Here is an 18,615-nt window from a genome sequence, read left to right as displayed (position 1 = left end):
TAGTGGTTTCTTTTGATGTAGGAGAGTTTGTCTCTAGTCATAACTGTTTAGAAGCCATGTTTGGTGTGTCTCAGAGGAAATGAGTCGCTCCTGAAAGTGTAGGGATAGAGAATGACTTGGTGGTTTTCCGCGGCCTGCGAGCACAAAGCCCAGGTTACAGAGGTCTGCAGCGGGCAGTGGAGGTGTCTGTTTTTGTTTGAGTTGTTAGAGAAGTTGTGCCCCAGTACAGGAGCAGCATCCAGGCATTGTCTGCTGGAAACAGACAAGGTGTCAGGTGGGGGGACAATGCAGCGTCTGGGGCTCGCAGACCACCTCTCTGAAGAAATGTAATCTCTGGCCCCGAATGTTCTGGTTACATTTTCAGTTTGGTGATGTGGCCTCACAGAGTTAGATTTCTGTTTTCCGGCAGGAAGTTCTCCCCACTCAGGGCATCATGTTTCTTTTTATTTGTTTGGTTGAAAAAAGAAACAAGCTGCTTGCTGCAGCCCTGCATGGCCTTGAAATTTAATTAACCTGTGTGGGTACCATGCGTCACACACGTTAATTACACCCGTACCTATCTGTGAGAATTAATTACGGCTTTGCCAAGTGCTCTGAAATTTTCTTGGGAATGAAAGGGCCTGGGAGGAATCTAGACATTTCGGTGTTATCCTCTCGTCTGCTTGGGGGTGTGTGGGTGCTGACAGCTTCAGACGGACCTGATCTTTCCCGCAGGAACCTTTCTGGAGCTTTTCTGTTGCTCCCAAGTGACTGCTGCTTGGTTGTTGTGCAGGATGGCAGGTGCCCACACCCACGTGGGCATTCCTGTGTCCCTTTGCAAGAGGTCACACTTGCCTTTGTCTACCCTCTGCACAAAGAAGTTTGGTTGGGAGTGTGGCTGGTTAAAAAGTCACAGTGATGCCGGGAATTGTTCTTCTTGTTGTTACTCAGATTTTGGTAGTGGGATCAGAGGAGCTGTCGGGAATGCCCAGATCTCCTGAATCTAAGCCGCTTCTTTTTCTCCCTCTTTGTTCACAGCGGGGCATTTTCCGAAGTGGTCTTAGCTGAAGAGAAGGCAACTGGAAAACTCTTTGCGGTGAAATGTATCCCCAAGAAGGCACTGAAGGGCAAAGAAAGCAGCATAGAGAATGAGATTGCGGTCCTGAGAAAGTAAGTACCAGGAGGGACGGCCTCCTTCCCCCACCGCCCAGTGAATGATGCTCCAGGATGATCGGGCCTCTGGCCCACAGGAGGGAGGAGGCTGCCCGGAGCTGGCTGCCCAGTGGTCGGAGAGGGTGACCAGGATGCTGGCCCGCAGTGAGGGGTGGGCTTGTTAACCCTGACTGCCTTTCGTGCAGGGCGTCCAGAGCACTTTTCACATTATATAGCATTTCCTAATGTCTGTGCCAGTCATTTAGGTTGTTATTCCTTCCAAAGAACATGGCAGTCAGATGGACTCGGTTTTGAACCAAGACCCCGCCACCCCCTGCAGCTGGGTGACCTTGGGCTGGTTCCTGAGCTCTGAGCCTCCTCCATAAACTGGAGTTAACAATATCCTCCCAGGTGTCCTCAGGATTAAGTGAGATGGCGCTTAGCAAGTGTTTGTTCAGCACCTGCTGCATAGTAAGTGCTCAGTGAAAGGGTAGCTGCCGCTGCCACTGCCCCCAGTTACTATTATTGTTTTCTTCTTGTTGTTGCTTTATTTTATAAGAAGGAGGTGAAGCTCAGAAATGGAAGTCACTTGTCCATCGCTTTGCAGCTCAGATGTGGCACAGTCAGGGAGGTAACCCCCCTCCCCCGCCCCACCAGTGTGATTTCCAGTCTTTGGTGGGTCTCCTGCTCTCTGCCACACACCTGGCACCTGGCACCCAGAGAGTGCCAGAGCTCACTGGTTACCTGCTTCACCTCTTCACTGAGTCTGATTTTGCTTCCCGTGTAATAGAACCTGGATGGGGTTCCTGGACCCAATTCCAAGGTGTGTGGCTCAGGGTTTTCCCACACCAACAAACAATTCTTTGTTGCCAGCAGGGTGTCCGAGAGTTCACCTCAGTCCTGACACTGTCTACCCGGAGACAGAATCAGATCCCACAGGGGAAGGGCTCAGTCCCGTGAGACCGCTCCCCACTTCAGGCTCCAGTCTCAAGCTTGGGTTGTTACCTGTACTTCTGACCAACTGGTTATAAGTCAGAGGTTCCCAGGGCCCTCTCCTGGGGTTCGATCAATTTGCTAGAATGGCTCACAGAACTCAGGAAAACCCGTTTACTCACTAGATTACCGAATTATCCTGAAAGGATATTAAAGGATGCGAACCAACAGCTAGATGGAAGAGATACACAGGGCAGGGTCCCGAACAAGGGAGCTTCTGTCCTCTGGGACCGTGGGGCAGCACGGTGGCATGCAGAAGCGTTCTGGTTCTCCAATGTGGAAGCTCTGCAAAAAGGGACAAAAACTTGTCCTTTGGGCTTTTTATGGAGGCTTCATTATATAGTCGTGATTGATAAAGATCGTTGGTCATTGGTGATTGGTTCAACCTCCAGCCCCTCTCCCCTCCCCGGAAATCAGGGGGATGGAACTGAAAGTCCCAACCCTCTAGTCACGTGGTTGGTTCTCCTGGCAACCAGCCCCCATGCTTAGGTGCTTCTAAAAGTCATCTCATTCACATAACAAAGAAACTTCTGTCTCTCTCAACACTTAGGAAACTCCAAAGGTTTTTGGGAGCCGTGAGTCAGGAACTGTGGACAAGACCAAATATATATATGAGAAATATTTTTTGGTCATCTCAGTGACCAAATATATATTTCTCATAAATCACAGTTTCGCAGAATCAAATCAAAATCATGCCTCCAGCCCACTGGTGCCACAGAGAACCATTCTGATGTGGCTGGATCCACCCAAAAGATGGCCCCCCGTTAGCGTGGTGTCCAGGCTGCTTCCCATGTCCTCATGATCGAGCCATTCCCCCGTGTCTCACAAGGTTTGGGGGAACAAACCTTTATATGGGACCTGCTTTTGCGTGATTGGGGTGTATCTGAGCATTGTGCTGTGAAGATTTTAAGCTCTCCTGTTAGTGAAAGATGTTAAAAGTATCCTTGAGATTTGGGGGGTTTGGAATCAGCACAAAGTAAGAATCAGATAAGCAAAGAAAAATGGGAACAAGCCTTACAGGGCCTCAGAACAAGATGTCACACTCTCTGCATTCTTCCTGAGTAAGCCACGTCTCCCACTTCTGTGTCTTGGGGACCAACAGTGCCCTCGGAACAGTGCTTTGTTGCCGTCAATACAAACCCAGCGCCACTGAGGTGGTCCGGATCTTCCTGTTCTGCAGCATGTGTGATGTGTGTTCTAGAACAAGTGGGTCTCGATGGCTTTTAAGTCCAAGGGTTTTCTGTTATTTGTTTGGTTGGTTTCTAGGTTGTCTCTTAGGGACCTGAAGAGTTTCAGGTTGTCCTGTGAGGACTGCATGAAATAATTCTGTGGCGGAGAATTTGGGAAAACAAATTACTCTAAGTACATTAGCATCAGGCCGGAAAACAGTATGTTAATGAAACATTTATTTAAATTGTTCATTTTCCAATATGAAATCGGCACTCAGAGAAGAGGATATTGGCTGTGTATGAAGTTGTAGCCACATTGCAGATATTTGGCATTTGAGATGGGATTCTGGGTGGGCTCAGAGCTTCCCCAGAGGGCCTACCTTGGGGCACAGGGGCTGCTGGATGCTGAGTCAAGGATGGTGCCTTTATTTTCATGTGTCTCCCTTATGGGCTTAGAAGCCACAAAGCCGGGGAAGTCAGTTTTATTCTCAGTGTTATCTTGCACCTACATGGGCAAGGGCAGCAGTGTAGACTTCATAAGCCAGTCTTCGTTCATGCCTTGTTTCCTCTGCTTTAAGTAGTGTCTCCACCCTGTGCCTCATTCAAATAATACACACTTCCAGCAAGAGGGCATTTAAAAGCAAGGGAGGGGACTTCCCTGGCGGTCCAGTGGTTAAGACTCCACGCTCCCAATGCACGAGACGTGGGTTCAGTCCCTGGTGGGGGAACTAAGATCTCGCATGCTGTGCGGTGTGGCCAATTAAAAACAATTAAAAAATAAATATATCAACTATACTTCAATAAAAAATAAAAATTAAGAAGAAATAAAAGCAAGGGAGGACCAGGGATTGGGAATCACTTATTTTGATAGTTCTCACTCTCTGCTGTTGGGGTGCCTTGAAGTGTGACCCTCTTTTCAGGAATGGAAAACAAAGAAGTGATTTTTCAGGGGATAAAAGGTGCTGTATCTCCTGTACTGATTTATTGTTTCGGTCCCCTGCAAAGGATTTATAAGTGGAGTAAGAAGCCGTTCCAGGTTATAAGCAGCCGGAAGCAAAGTATGTGAGTTGTAAAGAAGATAGTTTTGAACCTGCTGTTAGAAGCCACCATTGAAGCATTCATTCATTTCACCGATGTTTAGTAAATTCCTACGCATCAGTTGGAACCGAGGTTGAAAAGACAAGATACAATCCTTGCCCTCCAGGAGCTAAATAAGTGCAGTAACGTCGCAGATACTGTGTGAGAGGTCTGACCAGGGGCTCAGTTTTCCCTTTGGGGTGGGGTGTGAGGGTAGGCTTCTTGGAGGAGGTGGGTCCGGACAATGAATATATTTTGCTGAGGACAGAAAGGCAGAGGGATATTCCAACCAGGAAGGAGCAGTGCAAACAGAGGAAAGGAGATGGGGAGGCAGGCTGGTGTGCTGGGAACTCCACATAGCTCACTGGACCAGGTGGAGGGTTCAAGGCGAGGTGTGGGAGACCCGAGGTTGGGGAGGCTGGATCGGGGGGGCGCTGTATACCCCAGTTTATCCTCTAGACAGAGGGGAGCCTTGAAGGATTGTTTCATAGAGATTATTGTTGCTGAACTTGGAAGGATAGATTGGGGGGCGGGCAAGACTCACTCTAGGGGGAGCAGTTAGGCAGCCTTTGGAGGCGTCGGGGAAGCAATGCATTGAAACAGGAGGTGTGTGTTGGGATGCAAGGGGCAAAATGGAATCTCCAGGACTTAGGGATTCAGGAAGAATGGGGGGAGGATTGAGGGGAGAGTGGATTCTAGGATAACTATCAGGTTTCTGATTGGATACCTGGGTGGGTAACGACCCCATTAGCTGAGATCAGAAATCCAGGAGCCGGAGGGCAGGTGATGAGTTCTGATTCAGACATGCTGGTCTTGGGAATGGCTGGGTGGAGTTGACCCGTTGACCATGGAGGTCTGGAGCTCAGCAGCTCAGCTGTGATCTGGGCTTGCTGGATATTAAAATTTTCTGAAAACACATATTAAAAAATCCTTTGGTACTTTCCACAGCTAAATCATTGTAGATAGGGTCCCAGACAGGCCTGCATTATTCCAAATTCTGTCATATACCCTGGTCGTTTGTATATTTCCAGGCTATTTTTCATCCAGGGAGGCCCATCTGGGAGACTGCTTGCCCTCCTACGTGTTGCGTTTATTGCAGGGTGAAAGATTTATATATTTCATTGGATTTAAGTAATGTAGCTAATATATCCTTAAGGATGTCTTTTTTCTTGCTCTGAAAATAGTTCCGAAATGAATCTCTTCCTTGAAAGTGGATATTAAACCAAGCTCAGAGGGAATAAAAAGAGGCTGGCTTCATGGTAGACAGTTACTATGTAGCAGAGAGAGACGCTGTCTGACTGGCCAGGGGCAGGGTCTGTGTGGCGCAGCACCACCTTTCCCTGGTGGAATGGTTAGCTCAGGTCCCACGCAGGGAGTGTTCTCTGCATTATGGAATATCACATCATCAGTGTTACATCCCCTGCACTGGATTATAGAGTTTATCGTTTCTGTAGTATTGTTTACTTAGAGGGCAGGCACTACCCAAATCCAATTTCAAGGCAACACATAAAGTATTTTTGGAGAAGTAGAAAGGCAAATATATAGACAGTCTGTATTGAAATGGGGGGATGAAGGGGATGCATAAAGCTGGAATATGGGAGATGGAAGAAACAGGACAGATGTATTTAGAGTAGCCCTTTTCCTAACAGTTGGGGTAACCGAGGCTCAGACTGGTAAAAGAGTTACTGTGCTTATGAAACATGGCACCAGGATTCCACACGCTGTTGTAATGGTTACTTTGTCGGCTACAGAGATGATCTTCCCTGGGGGAGGAGCCTGGGTAGCGATTGCTTTTAAATTGCATGTTCTCCATCTTGAATACACTGAGGAGTCTCAGCTGACGGTCTCTGCCGCCTTCTCTCTAAAGCAGTGGTTTTCAACCCTGGTGGCACATTGAAATCACCTGGGAAGCTTTTCCGAACATCCTGACACCCAGGCTCCATCCTAGACCGATTGAGTTAGAATTGGAGGTTATGGTGGCCGTTGGGAAATTTTGAAAAGCAGCCCCTCTCCATCCCGGGATTCTTACATGCATTCAAGTCAGTGTTGAGAACAGCTGCTCTAGGGCCTCAAGGTCTCACCTCCCAGCGGGGTAGAGATGCTCTTCATGTGTCCAGGAGTAGGGAAAGATGTGTACACACGTGTTTGTGTGCGCGCGCACACTCACCCACTCACATACACACACACACGCACACAGATGACGTTTCCTTTAGATGAGAGGCTTCATTTAGAGAAGCAAACTCAAATGTGGTCCCTTTTGAAGAGCTGGGTTTTATACTAAGAGAGGGGAATTGACTTGACCCCATCCTCCCATCAGTGGGGAGTGGGCACCAGCCACTGGCTGGGTTCAAGAGCGAGAACCTGGCTTTTTGAGGGCAGCAGGGTAGGTAGGGGCAGTGATGGCCATTCCTGGCCTGGAGAGGCTGGCGTAGGGGTTGGTCAAGTCAGCAGGACTCAGTGACAAGGCCACTATCTGAAGGGGGTCAGGGCTGCCGAAGGCAGCAGACGCCAAAGCCCAGGATCCGCTAAGGCCAAGGTCAGGATGGATCTCGGGCAGGGCGGTGGGGCTGGGTCTTCTGGGGGGAGCGTGAGTCAGCACCTCAACCAGGGGACAGCCGGGCTCCAGAGGCCTGGGCACTTCTTACAGTAGCTTGATTCCCTGGTTATCTTGGACAGACATGTTTCTCTCGTACAGATTAAGTAGAGGGAAGGCAGGCAGCTTGAGCCCCCAAAGGAGAGGACAGCTGGTTTTGAATTAAGTATTAGCCTTCAGAGAAAGGCTTTTCTGTAAATGAACGCATTTAAATCTGGCTTGCTTCTGCTCCTGCAGCTTTGTTCTGATGGCAGCCTGGCCCGTTTGCTTCTTTAAATCACTGCCAAGTGACAGTTTATTGTGTGTGTTAGAGGAACAGACGCATCAATAGAAATTCATCGATTCAGGGCGAACAAAACCACTTTTCCAATGACTGAAAATGGCTGAGCTGGTAAAGCTGATACTTGAGTTTCTCAGGCACCAATTCAGCTTTTGAAGGATCTGATCTGCCTAGAAGATGATGTTCCAACATGGAGAGACCTCTCGTCTGGAAAGGTAGTGTCGGTATTAAGGACACAGGCAGGAAGTAAGAAGAGGAATGGCTGGAGGCCCTGTGATAACAAACAGGGAGGCAGGTCTATCTGTTAGGATCCTAGAACCCTTCGCTCCCCTGGAAAAGCCTTGCTGAAAGTTCCCTTAATTCTGGGAAAAATGTGCAGTTCGAGCAAAACAGGTTGAGGGATGCGGTTAAGTTATTTGGTGGTGGTTATTGTGCTGTGTGTGTGATTAAAGTCACAGTCTTGTCAGGCTTGGAGCATGCACGGGTGGGTGTATCTGCCGAAGGCCCCTAGTCCTGTTGGAAAATTGACAACAGCCCATCCTGGACCTGTTCACGCCAGGCTCAGTGAAAGCATCAGACACACGCACGAGCTGACGCTCGTCCCTCTGGCCCTACCAGAGATTTGACCTTGGAATCTTGCTGAATTTGGTGGACTTTCTCCTCTTTCGCGCTATACCTCGGCCTCTCCATTTCTTTGAGCCCCGTGGATCTGACTGTAAACTCCGCTTTGTTCAGACCACTATTTGCTGGTCGTTGTTTACTTCATCCTAACAGTGGGCATGTGTATAAGAAATAAAACTGGTCTCATGCCAACGTGACTTTACAGCCAAAACAGGATACATTTGATGCTTCCAAGTGGCTTTCCCATGGTGCTTTGTCCATAGCTGATAATCCAGCCACATTTTTAAAATTTGATTTGAGATCCAGAATCAATGCACTTTTATGAGTTTTTATCAATTTCTTGGGCATTGCTTACAGAATGCCATGAATGGGAGGAAAAGGGAATTGGTGGTATCCCTTAGTACAAAACAGGGATATTCAAACTAGTTTGACCAGGCATGTTGGCTTATCTTTCCAGTGACCGTGAACCTCTGGGGCCACTCCCTGCCTGCGGTTTCTGCTTCCCAAGTATCATGTGAAGTATGGCTCTCATGATCAGACTGACTCCCTTTCTTCATGCCTTGTTCCAGTAACACTGTGCAACTGAGATTTTAAATGCATGTCTGATTTGACCCTCCCCACCTTAATTCTGGGAAGTCACCTGCTTGATGGAATCCAAGCTCCGTTGTAAACAGCCCCTCCCCTCCACTTTGCCATCTTGCTGTGTAGCGTTCACCTCCTCACCCCCCAAGTTCAGTTTCATTCTTCCAGAACGAACAGATGATTGCTGCACAGATGATTCAGGCCTCTGCCTCACCTTCCCTCTCCTTCCTGCTACAGTAGGCTAAGCCTCAGTTTGAGATGCCCCCTCCTTCAGGATTCCCCCCTCCATTGTCCCTGCTGGGGGTGGGGGCCCTTCCCTCTGAGACCCCACGGCACCAAGCTTACCTCTATCCCTCCTGACTCTGACTGTGAGGTCCGCTTCCTGTGGATTTCCTGAGTCCAGCCTGGAGCTAAAGGCATGGTGGGGAGCATGGAGGGGAGGAGTGGGTGGAGGAGATTCAGGTGATAATACGGAGTTAGAAGTCTGGGCTTAGGAGCTGACTCAGTAGAGATTAGGGCGAAGAAGAAATCTCTGCTGACTTCTAGTGGGCTTTCGTGACCCAGCGCACACGGGTCCATCAGCCAATGGGGGCAGGGAGCATCCTGGAAAACGAGGCAGAGGCGAAGATGATTCTCCTATAACAACAAGGCTGACTTCATCCAGTCTGGCTGTTCCTACCACCTTTTATACTGTATGTATTACTCTGTAGATATTTAGAGTAGTTGAAGAAACATTGTGTTAGTGTTAGTTATTTGCACGCTTATTTCCGTTTGCTAGCTCTCTGTCAGCTAATCTGGTTCTGTGTTTGGGCAGTTCAGCCCTTGTGTGGATTAGTTGGTGGTTTAATTTCCTCTAATAATATATCTTGGCAAATGTTTTCTCCCTTCTTCAGTAAACTTACTTAGCTAATGATTTATATAAATTTTATTTAAATGATTCCAGCAGATTGTGTGAGTTGATATCTGTATCTGTATATATCTCTCTATGTGTATGTGAATATATATGTGTGTGTGTATATGTATTTCTTGTCTGATATTTCAAAAAAATCAGAATAGCCTTATATTGGAGGGTATTTCACAGCATGAAAGATTAAGTACAAGGAGTCCTAGGATAGACCAGGATGGCAAATACAGAAAAAGAAATAAATATACCCCAAAGGTTCACTGTTTCTTTTCTGTTAAACTTTAGGTTGTGTCAGTTCTATTTTCGACATGGTTTTGGCATTGTTTGTATGGGTAGATAAATGATTTCAGTGAAGTTTTATTTATGACTCATTATCTAGTTTAAACTCTATAAAATTTGGTGAATAGATTTTATTTTACATATTTGAAGTCCAGGGTTATCCTTGGGTGGTTTAAAAACTTACCATTTTAAAGCCATATCACTGACTTTTGTCCTGAAAGTCAGCTTAAAAATTGAGGTCAGGGCTTCCCTGGTGGAGCAGTGGTTGAGAGTCCACCTGCCGATGCAGGGGACACGGGTTCGTGCCCTGGTCCGGTAGGATCCCACATGCCGCGGAGTGGCTGGGCCCGTGAGCCATGGCCACTGAGCCTGCGCATCCGGAGCCTGTGCTCCGCAACGGGAGAGGCCACAACAGTGAGAGGCCCGCGTACCGCAAAAAAAAAAAAGAAGAAAAAAAAAATTGAGGTCAGAGTCTTAGGAGATTGGTCTGAAGTTTTTAGGAAATATACAGTGAAAGAAATCTTTTCTAAAATAGTGATATATATGGAATTTGGTAAATGGGATTTAATATTCATTTTTTTAGCCATTTACATTTTTCTTTTATAAATATTTTAAAAATAGGGTTGACTATAGGATTCAGATATGAGGTAGGTATCATTGGGGAATCCAAACACAGGCAAGGATATTTGTAAACAAATACAGTGGTGTGATGGCTGCGGTGTTTTCGTCCTTGTTGAAGCCTACAGAACTGATGCGCTAAATGCATACATTTATATGTGTGTATATGTGCATAAATGGGAACAGATGCACATATATGTAGACACATATGTACATACACATATGTATATACACATTTTAAAATACATTTCAGTTTTTTTATATCTTTCCACTGAAGAGCAAAAAATTCTTTTTGCTTAATTTAGTCAATATACCCTCAAGGCTGTCAAAAATCTGCTGTCTGGGTGCCTAAATAAGATCATAAGGCATATGAAAAGCCTTTTTAAATTACATTGAAATGCTCCAGTGTTAGGGATTATGTAAATGTTAGGCATTACCACTCTCATCATGCTATTGTAAGAGCTCAGAATATGTTGGCGGAAGAGGTAAGAGCAGAAATTGTATCCATTTTGTGGAAGGAGAAACTGAGGTGCAGAGGGTATAATTTTGGTGAGTGATGGAGCTAGGGAGACAGCAGAGTCTCACTTATGGAGCTGTTCCCCATCTTTTAGGGTCCACAGCCTGCCCTTCTGTTAGGAGACTGTTATGGGAACTTCGTTCAATCTAGAAACAGCCTATAGGAATCAGACGTCTTATGACTCCCGGAAATTCCCTGGCTGTCCAGTGGTTAGGACTCTACGCTTTCAGTGCCGAGGGCCTGGATTCGGTCCCTGGTCGGAGAGCTAAGAGCCAACAAGCCACGTGGCCAAAAAAAAAAAAAAATGTCTCATGACTCCCAACAAATAGTAAGAAATAGATGGCAATAGATTTCAATAGATAATAGGTGTCAGTAGATGCTAAATAGTTTAATTGAAATAGATGTCAATTAATTAAATTAATAGACTGATAACGCTAAAACCAGAACCTGAAAATTAGAGCCATTTGTAGCTACCCTTGAGACTTTAAATATACTTATTCTCACTTTGTCATAATTTAGAAACTAGCTGGGACTTCTAGGAGCCTTGTTTTCTGTAATCCTCACAGTCAACCTCTGAAGTGTCTATTATTATTCACGTTTTACAGTTGAGCTGGGACTTAAATAAGAAATTTCTGGAGACCACGTAAGTAGATAGAGCAGGAAGTCAGACCCGGGTCTGTCTGTCTTTTCCATCATGATTTGATCCGTCTGGTGTTTCCACGTTGTTTAAGACAGGGCCACATACTCTTGATGTAGACAACAGCCCACTGCATGGGGGTGCTCATTAATAGTGAAGGAAAATAATCTCTGTCTATCTTATCCTGCCATCAGAGGGGCAGTGTAAAATATTGGTGAAGACCTGAGAACCTGCCTGCCTGAGATTTCATCTGACTATACCACTTAGAAGCTGTGTGACCTTGGGCAAATGATTTCAACTCTTTGCCTCCATCATCAGGAAAATGGGGGGAACTTCCTGGCCGCTCATTGGTTAGGACTCGGCGCTTTCACTGCTGGGGAGGGGCGGGGGGACCCGGGTTCGATCCCTGGTTGGAGAACTAAGATCCCACAAGCCGCGCCGTGTGGCCGGAAGAAAAATCAGGAAAATGGGGATATTGTTGGTACTTACCTCACATATTTCTCGTAGGGATTAAAGAGCCGATGCACGCAAAGCACTTAGAACAGTGCCTGGCATGTTATGTGAGCTCTCCAAATGTTTGCTGTTTAGTTATTACTATGTGTACGGGGGACATCTTGCTAGACAGCGGGAATGGGGAGGAGGTGCCTTCCTGGAAATCACATCACACAAGTATGGCCTCCCCGTGGGAGCAGCCGCAGGGAGGTGGCTGCCCTCATCCAGCGGAGAAGGTGCCACAGTGCTAATGCCCGGCGTGGTTGCAGAGTTGTTAGGAATGCATTAGCTTGACTGTTTCTCTTGCTGAAAAAAAACTCTGAAAGCTGCTGCTCTCTTTGTCTTACTGTCTGCTTCCCTAACATGAGAGTCACCGGGCATTAGAACTGGAAGATCTTAGAGAACTTAGAGATCTTGGTCCAGTTCTCTTGACCTCCAGATGGAGAAACAGGTCCAGAGAAGTTAAGTGAGTGGCCCAAGGTCACAGAGCTGACTTACGCGGATGTGCTGCCAGAGCGATGGTTTCTGGCCTCCTCGTTCAGAGCTCTTTCCACATAACCACGCTGGCCCTCTTGTAGAGCATCCTTTGGTAGAGTGCAAGCAAGTGACTCTTCCTCATCTTTAAGAGCCCCGTGGTGGGCTTCCTTGGTGGCGCAGTGGTTAAGAATCCACCTGCCAATGCCGGGGACACGGGTTCGAGCCCTGGTCTGGGAGGATCCCACATGCCGCGGAGCAGCTAAGCCCATGCGCCACAACTACTGAGCCTGCGCTCTAGAGCCCCCGAGCCACAACTGCTGAGCCTGTGTGTCACGACTGCTGAAGCCCGCGCGCCTAGAGCCTGTGCTCCACAATAAGAGAAGCCACTGCAATGAGAAGCCTGCGCACCGCAACCAAGAGTAGCCCCCGCTTGCCGCAACTAGAGAAAGCCTGTGCACAGCAACGAAGACACAATGCAGCCAAGAATAAAATAAATAAATTTATTAAAAAAAAAAGAGCCCCATGGTATGTCTGGCAAGGACTAAAGACCCTGCCCCGGTAGCTTGGCCAGATTCCAGTGTGGGACATTGGATCTGGTTCCAGAACCGCCTGCTGATTTCAGTTAGATGTGCTGTTCTTTCTGCCTCCCCTCCTTGGTGGTGATGCACTGATGCCGCAGGCTGCCGTGATTGCTCTCGTGTTCTGCCTCCAGCTGTCTCTGGTTCTCTGGAATTTGCTAGAAAGGAGCTCAGAGCCCGTGTTAAAGATGAACCACTAGGAATACTTCCTTCCCATTTCAGGTGTGTTTGAGGACCTTCGTCCTTTGTGCCAGCTTCTTGGCAATAGAATGACGATACCACTACTCAGAAGTGCAGTAGGAAGAAGCCAGCTGCAGACGGTGGAATAATTTGGAAACTATGCAGAGTGCTGCTGTGGCAGGGGGCACGTAATCTGGGAAGCCTTTTTCACCCTCCCTGTCTGGCCACAGGCCAGGGAGGCGTGCTGAACACCCAGGCCCCGCTCCTGTTCCTGCTTTGCTCTGTTGGAACTTTTGCCCTCGCTGTACCTTTCTGGAATGTTGTAGAAACAAAGAGAGGGGTGGCTTCTTGCATACCATGACTGGACATCAGAGTGGGTTTGAGGGACATGGGTCATCTTACGGGTGGCCCAGGGTAAGTGCCACAGGGAAGGGGAGGCCGCTGAAGAGCTGACCACAGAGGAAAGGTACCGTTGGCGGGATAAGCCCACCAGTTCAGAAAGCCACAGAATTTTCCTCAATGGCAAGTTTTTATACATCAGTAGGTAACTTTTTCTAGGTATAAAAAGTAAACTTACAGAAAGAAGTATTTACTCAGCATTAGATATCCTTTCTAGTGAGTCTCCTTGCTGGAGAGTAAGGGATAATGTCGCTACTTCTTTAAAACCAGTGCTTCCCTGGGTCGAGTTGAGGTGGTTGGTGTGAATTGTATTTCCACACATCCAACCTTGATTCTAGAGCTGCTTGATACAGCCCCTGGGAGGTGACCCAAAGGGATGGCAGAGTAAAAATTCAGGTAGTGCCCAGTCTTGGGTTGAATGTTAGCAATGTCTTGTAGAACGTTAAAACTTGGGAGGCAAATCCGTTTGTGAGCGCATCTTTCTGTTTAACTCAGTAAAGGTCCCCTTTTCTCTTGGATTCAGAACACAGCACATTGTCAGTGAGCCCTAGAAACTCCCACACCTGCTTTTACTCAGGTATTCTTTAAAGATGTAAGTAGAATGGTTGAAACTTGGATTAACTTGTTCTTCTACCCAGAGCGAGTCCCTCCCTCCCTCCCTCCTGCCATCTCCCTTCCTCCCTTCCTTCCTTCCCTTTGTGTTTCCCTTTTTTTTTTTTTGGTTTGGAGTGCCTTTTTTTTTTTCTTAAAACCTTATGAAGCTTGTAGGAGTAGGTCAGTAAGCTAAATTTAACTCATGAACACTATCCATGCAGAAGTTGCTTCTGGTCACTTACATCTCAATAAAGCTGAAATGAAAAGTTGTTTATTGGTATAATTACCTGGAGGAATATGGCAAGTGGTTTCACTTTCCAAAACATCATCATTTAATTAAGTGACACAGAATTTCACTACACAGACTTGGATGCTTTAGCTCATATAGGTGGTGAGGGGACAGTCATTAAGTTATTATTATTATTCAGTCTGGTATTATTCTTCAGTCAATGTAATTTTTCCAAAAAGATATTCCTCTTTAAAAAAATAATTTAGAATGAGAGGTTTTGTTTCTTTATAAAGACCACAGTGTCAAGCAGTATAGTACAAACTTCTGAGTGGTAATTTTGTTCTGCAAAAACTACTTACACAAGAAATATGCCTGAATATTTTCACAATATTGGTGCTGAGTTGGATGAACAGATGGCAGTGACACTTTTCAGAGTAGAGATTTCAGACTTCTGTATTCTCTGTTCTCAAGGGTTCAATTAGTGTGTACATTTAATCTTTTGTTTTGCAGTAACAAGCTGCATTCACTTACTAGCAGAAACTATAATTTTTAACAAAATAACCCATAATATCAATATTTCATTCAGCATTTTTTCATTGCATCTTTTTGTAAAATGACAATCATCTATTACATTTATTATATAAAATCTTGCTATTCTGAACTTGACTTACTCAGGATACAGATCCATTTGAAATGCATCCTTTCTACGACTCTCAAAAATTGTGTGGTGAGCATATGACAATAAAAAACTCTTAGGAAGGTATTATAAAAGCTTGCTAGGAAAATGAATATTTTTCAGTTGTTGACCCCAGTGTGCTAAATGTTGGTAATTACCTTTTCACCTAAGTAGATGGGGCAGTGATCCTGTGTAGCTGTGAGTTCAAGATTCTACAGGAACTCGAAATAACTCAAGTCCATTTCAAAATATTTTACAGCTCAGGCTTTTAAATATTTAGATTTGTCCTCTTACAATTACTCTGAGTTGGAGAGTTCTTAAATCTATTTAAGAAGGCCATAGCACACTTCCAGGATGGTTGGTATTTTCCTAGTCTTAAATTTGCTTTTTCCCCATTCACTTACCTCTTTGAGAGGTTTGTGTCGTGGTCTCCCCTCTGGCTGTGTTCGCATCATTTCCTCTGCCTGGTCTCGCCTCCGCTGGGGTCTGGTCTGCACCCTTGCTACTCCGAGTGTGGTCCACAGACCAGCAGCATCTCCAGGGAGCTTGTTGGAAGTGCAGACTCTCAGGGCCTGCCCTGGACCCACTGTATCAGAGTGTGCAGTGTAACGGAACCCTCAGGTGGTTCATTTGCACATTTACCTGTGAGAAACACTGATCTAGGAAACTTTCCTTTGGAAAAGAAGATGATATAGCTGCCCCTTCTGTGTGCTCCAGTAACATGGAGTATTTTCCTCCATTGTACCACTTATCACAATATGGAGTAATTGCCCATTTCCTGGTCTTTCTTTCCCGTTACATCCCCCCCCCCCCCCCCCCGCCCCGCCCCGCCCCGCCCCGCCCCGGTACGCGGGCCTCTCACTGTTGTGGCCTCTCTCGTTGCGGAGCACAGGCTCCGGATGCGCAGGCTCAGCGGCCACGGCTCACGGGCTAGCCACTCCACGGCACGTGGGATCTTCCCGGACCGGGGCACGAACCCGTGTCCCCCGCATCGGCAGGCGGACTCTCAACCACTGCGCCACCAGGGAAGCCCTTTCCCGCTACATTTAAAGCACCTTGAGGATAGGGATGAGAGCTGAGACCCTCATGTATTTCTAGTGCCTGGCAAACTCCCTGCTTCTGTACTCCTCTGTTTTATTGAATTGAATTATACCAATGTCACAGGAGGGAAGATTGAAGAAGACAATGCGTATTCCCTTCCCTCTTAAAAAGAAATCAAAATGCTTTATTTCCTTCAGTGAAGAGAATCTTCAAATATTTTGAAAACATAAGCACGTGTATCCTAACCAAAATGTTTTGAGAGTGGCAAATTTGCATTCATTTCAAAGATGGAAATCACTAAAAAACTAAGAACTTAAAAAAAAAAGGCTTGATAGAGTACGTTAAATCCCTAGAAGAATTGGCACAGAATTTCCAGTTTTGCGGTCAGTTCTTTTCAGATGGAACACACGATCCTCTCTTTTAAAATGGAGACTGCAGAGGGAAACGTTTGAATGGCATACCAAAGACATACCCCTATTGTTTTAAATAATTCTGGTTGAGATTTTCCTTTCCTGTTTATAGCTTTTCCAAAATTTAAAATATGGAAAGATACTATCAATGGCTCTAACGTTTCAATGACTAAACTACCTTCCGTAAAGAAACTAGCACAGTTTTGCACTGAATTAATAGATTTCATTTCTTGAACCTTGTTGATCGCTATATACACACTTTCAAAACTGAACAAAATCCAGTCCACGCCTCCAGGAACTGAGAGTTGAGACAAGGGGGTTTCCCAGAGCACCCAACAAGTGTGCGTAAGAGTGGCCTGAGCGTACTGTAGGAGAGGCACAGATGCTTGGCAGACGGGTTTGGAAGGGGGACCAATTATAGCCATTGGGCGAGTCAGAAGCAGGTGGTGTTGGAGTGACCTTGAAGGATGGGGAGGCTTTTCGTGGGTGGGGAAGCAGGGGGGAGGGAAAACATCTCCGTGGATGGTACAACTGGAACAGGTGTGGACAGAAAGAGATGATGTTGGGGCTGAGTTTGGAAATGTGGCTGGGAGCGTTTGAGAAGATGCAGGTGAGAAGGAGTGGGGGCATGGCTCAGAGCACAGAGGTGCTTACCTAGGAGGATAAAGGGTTTGTACTTCATCTGCTGGGCGGCAGAGTAACTGCTAAAGACTTCTGCATAGAGGAGGATAGGGAGGGAATGTTGGGAAGATGAAGGATGATTCCTGTGATGCTGCAGGGGATGAAGGTGGATTAGAGCAATGTCAGAAGAGAGACCGAGGACCATCTGGGGTATGGTTGTGAAAGTCCCCGCCAGAGGGGAGGAGCCCTAAACAAAAAGAAAATGGTGCTTGTTTCAGTGAGTGATGGCCTACGGCTAAGGCAGGGTTGGAGAGAGAGAGAGGACGTCCTTGGACCGTTTTTTTACCCTGATGAGGGGCTGATTTACATAGATGAAGAGACTGGATATCATGATGGTGTATGATGGTTAGTACTGTCGAGATGCATAAACCCATTAGGACAAAAATTCTGGCCCCTGAGGTAGGTCATAATTATAGTCTGGGTTTTTAAGATGGACCAAAGGAAGCCAACACTTGATATTATTGACAGCATATAGTGGGATCATTTCTCCTCTGAAGTTCTGACTTTTAGAACAGTGGGTTCACCCTGTAGCTTCTGATGGTTTCAGAATGCCCCACGTTTTCTCCTTCCTTCTTCTGTTTTCTTTTCTTTCCTTCCTCTTGTCTTCTTCCCCTACTAGACTTCTTTAAATTGTGTTTCTACATCGACTGCTGTACTTCCTCCCTCATCAACTCACTTACTAGCTCTTTACAACACGTCTTCCGCCCATCCGTGATATTGACGCTGTTTCCTCAAAGAGCCCCAATTCATGTTGAGTTGCCAAACACCATAGCCTTTTCAAAGTATAGATTCCCTTTAATTTTTCTGAAACACTAGACCCTGTTGACCAATGCTGTCTTCTTAAAACTCTCAGAGAGCTTAATTATGACATGACAGTTGCCTTCTGTCTTAGTCTGTTCAGCTGCTGTAACAAAAATAATACAGGTGGGTGGCTAATAAATGACAGAAAATTTATTTCTCGCAGTTCGGGACGCTGGGAAGTCCAAGATCAAGGCACTGCTTCCTGGTTCACAGCAGCGTCTTTTTGCTGTGTCTTCACATGGTAGAGTCATTTAAAAAGGTGTCCGCTCTAAGCTTTTTATCCTGTGTTTCCCTTGGGCATTTTTTCCATAAGCAGAGCATCCAGCGATCCCATCTTTTCTGTGGAGGCTGAGATTGCCCTGTGAAACCACAGAGGGTCTTTGGGCAGAGGCAAAATTCCCCAGTAAGGGGATCCTGAAGGTTTAGTCCTCCAAACCTGGCTGCATGAGCCAGACCTCTCCTGTCTCTAGATATTTCTTAAGGCTGCAGTTTGTTCTTCAGTGTGATCTGTAAGTAATTTAATTAACAGATGTTTCTGAGTTGGAAATCTAGGATGTATCAATGTAGTCAGACTAAAATATATATTTTATATATGTAGAGATACATACATATATATATATATATGTATGTATATATATATATATAGCGTCAATGAA

At 46.1% G+C, this 18,615-nt stretch overlaps 1 protein-coding gene across 4 annotated transcripts in view; it reads left to right on the top strand.

Annotated features, from left to right (window-relative positions):
* Positions 1 to 18,615, top strand: part of CAMK1D (calcium/calmodulin dependent protein kinase ID) — a 418,140-nt gene that overhangs the window by 166,094 nt on the left and 233,431 nt on the right. For all 4 annotated transcript variants that reach the window (XM_049706161.1, XM_004275865.3, XM_049706159.1 and 1 more), the window contains exon 2: positions 1,018 to 1,149. In XM_049706161.1, the coding sequence (XP_049562118.1) occupies positions 1,018 to 1,149 (132 nt within the window). The remainder of the gene's footprint in view (positions 1 to 1,017; positions 1,150 to 18,615) is intronic.

Source organism: Orcinus orca, chromosome 2, assembly GCF_937001465.1.
Source record: "Orcinus orca chromosome 2, mOrcOrc1.1, whole genome shotgun sequence".
In the NCBI taxonomy this organism is placed as follows: domain Eukaryota; kingdom Metazoa; phylum Chordata; class Mammalia; order Artiodactyla; family Delphinidae; genus Orcinus; species Orcinus orca.
This window is presented reverse-complemented; position numbering and strand designations above follow the sequence as displayed.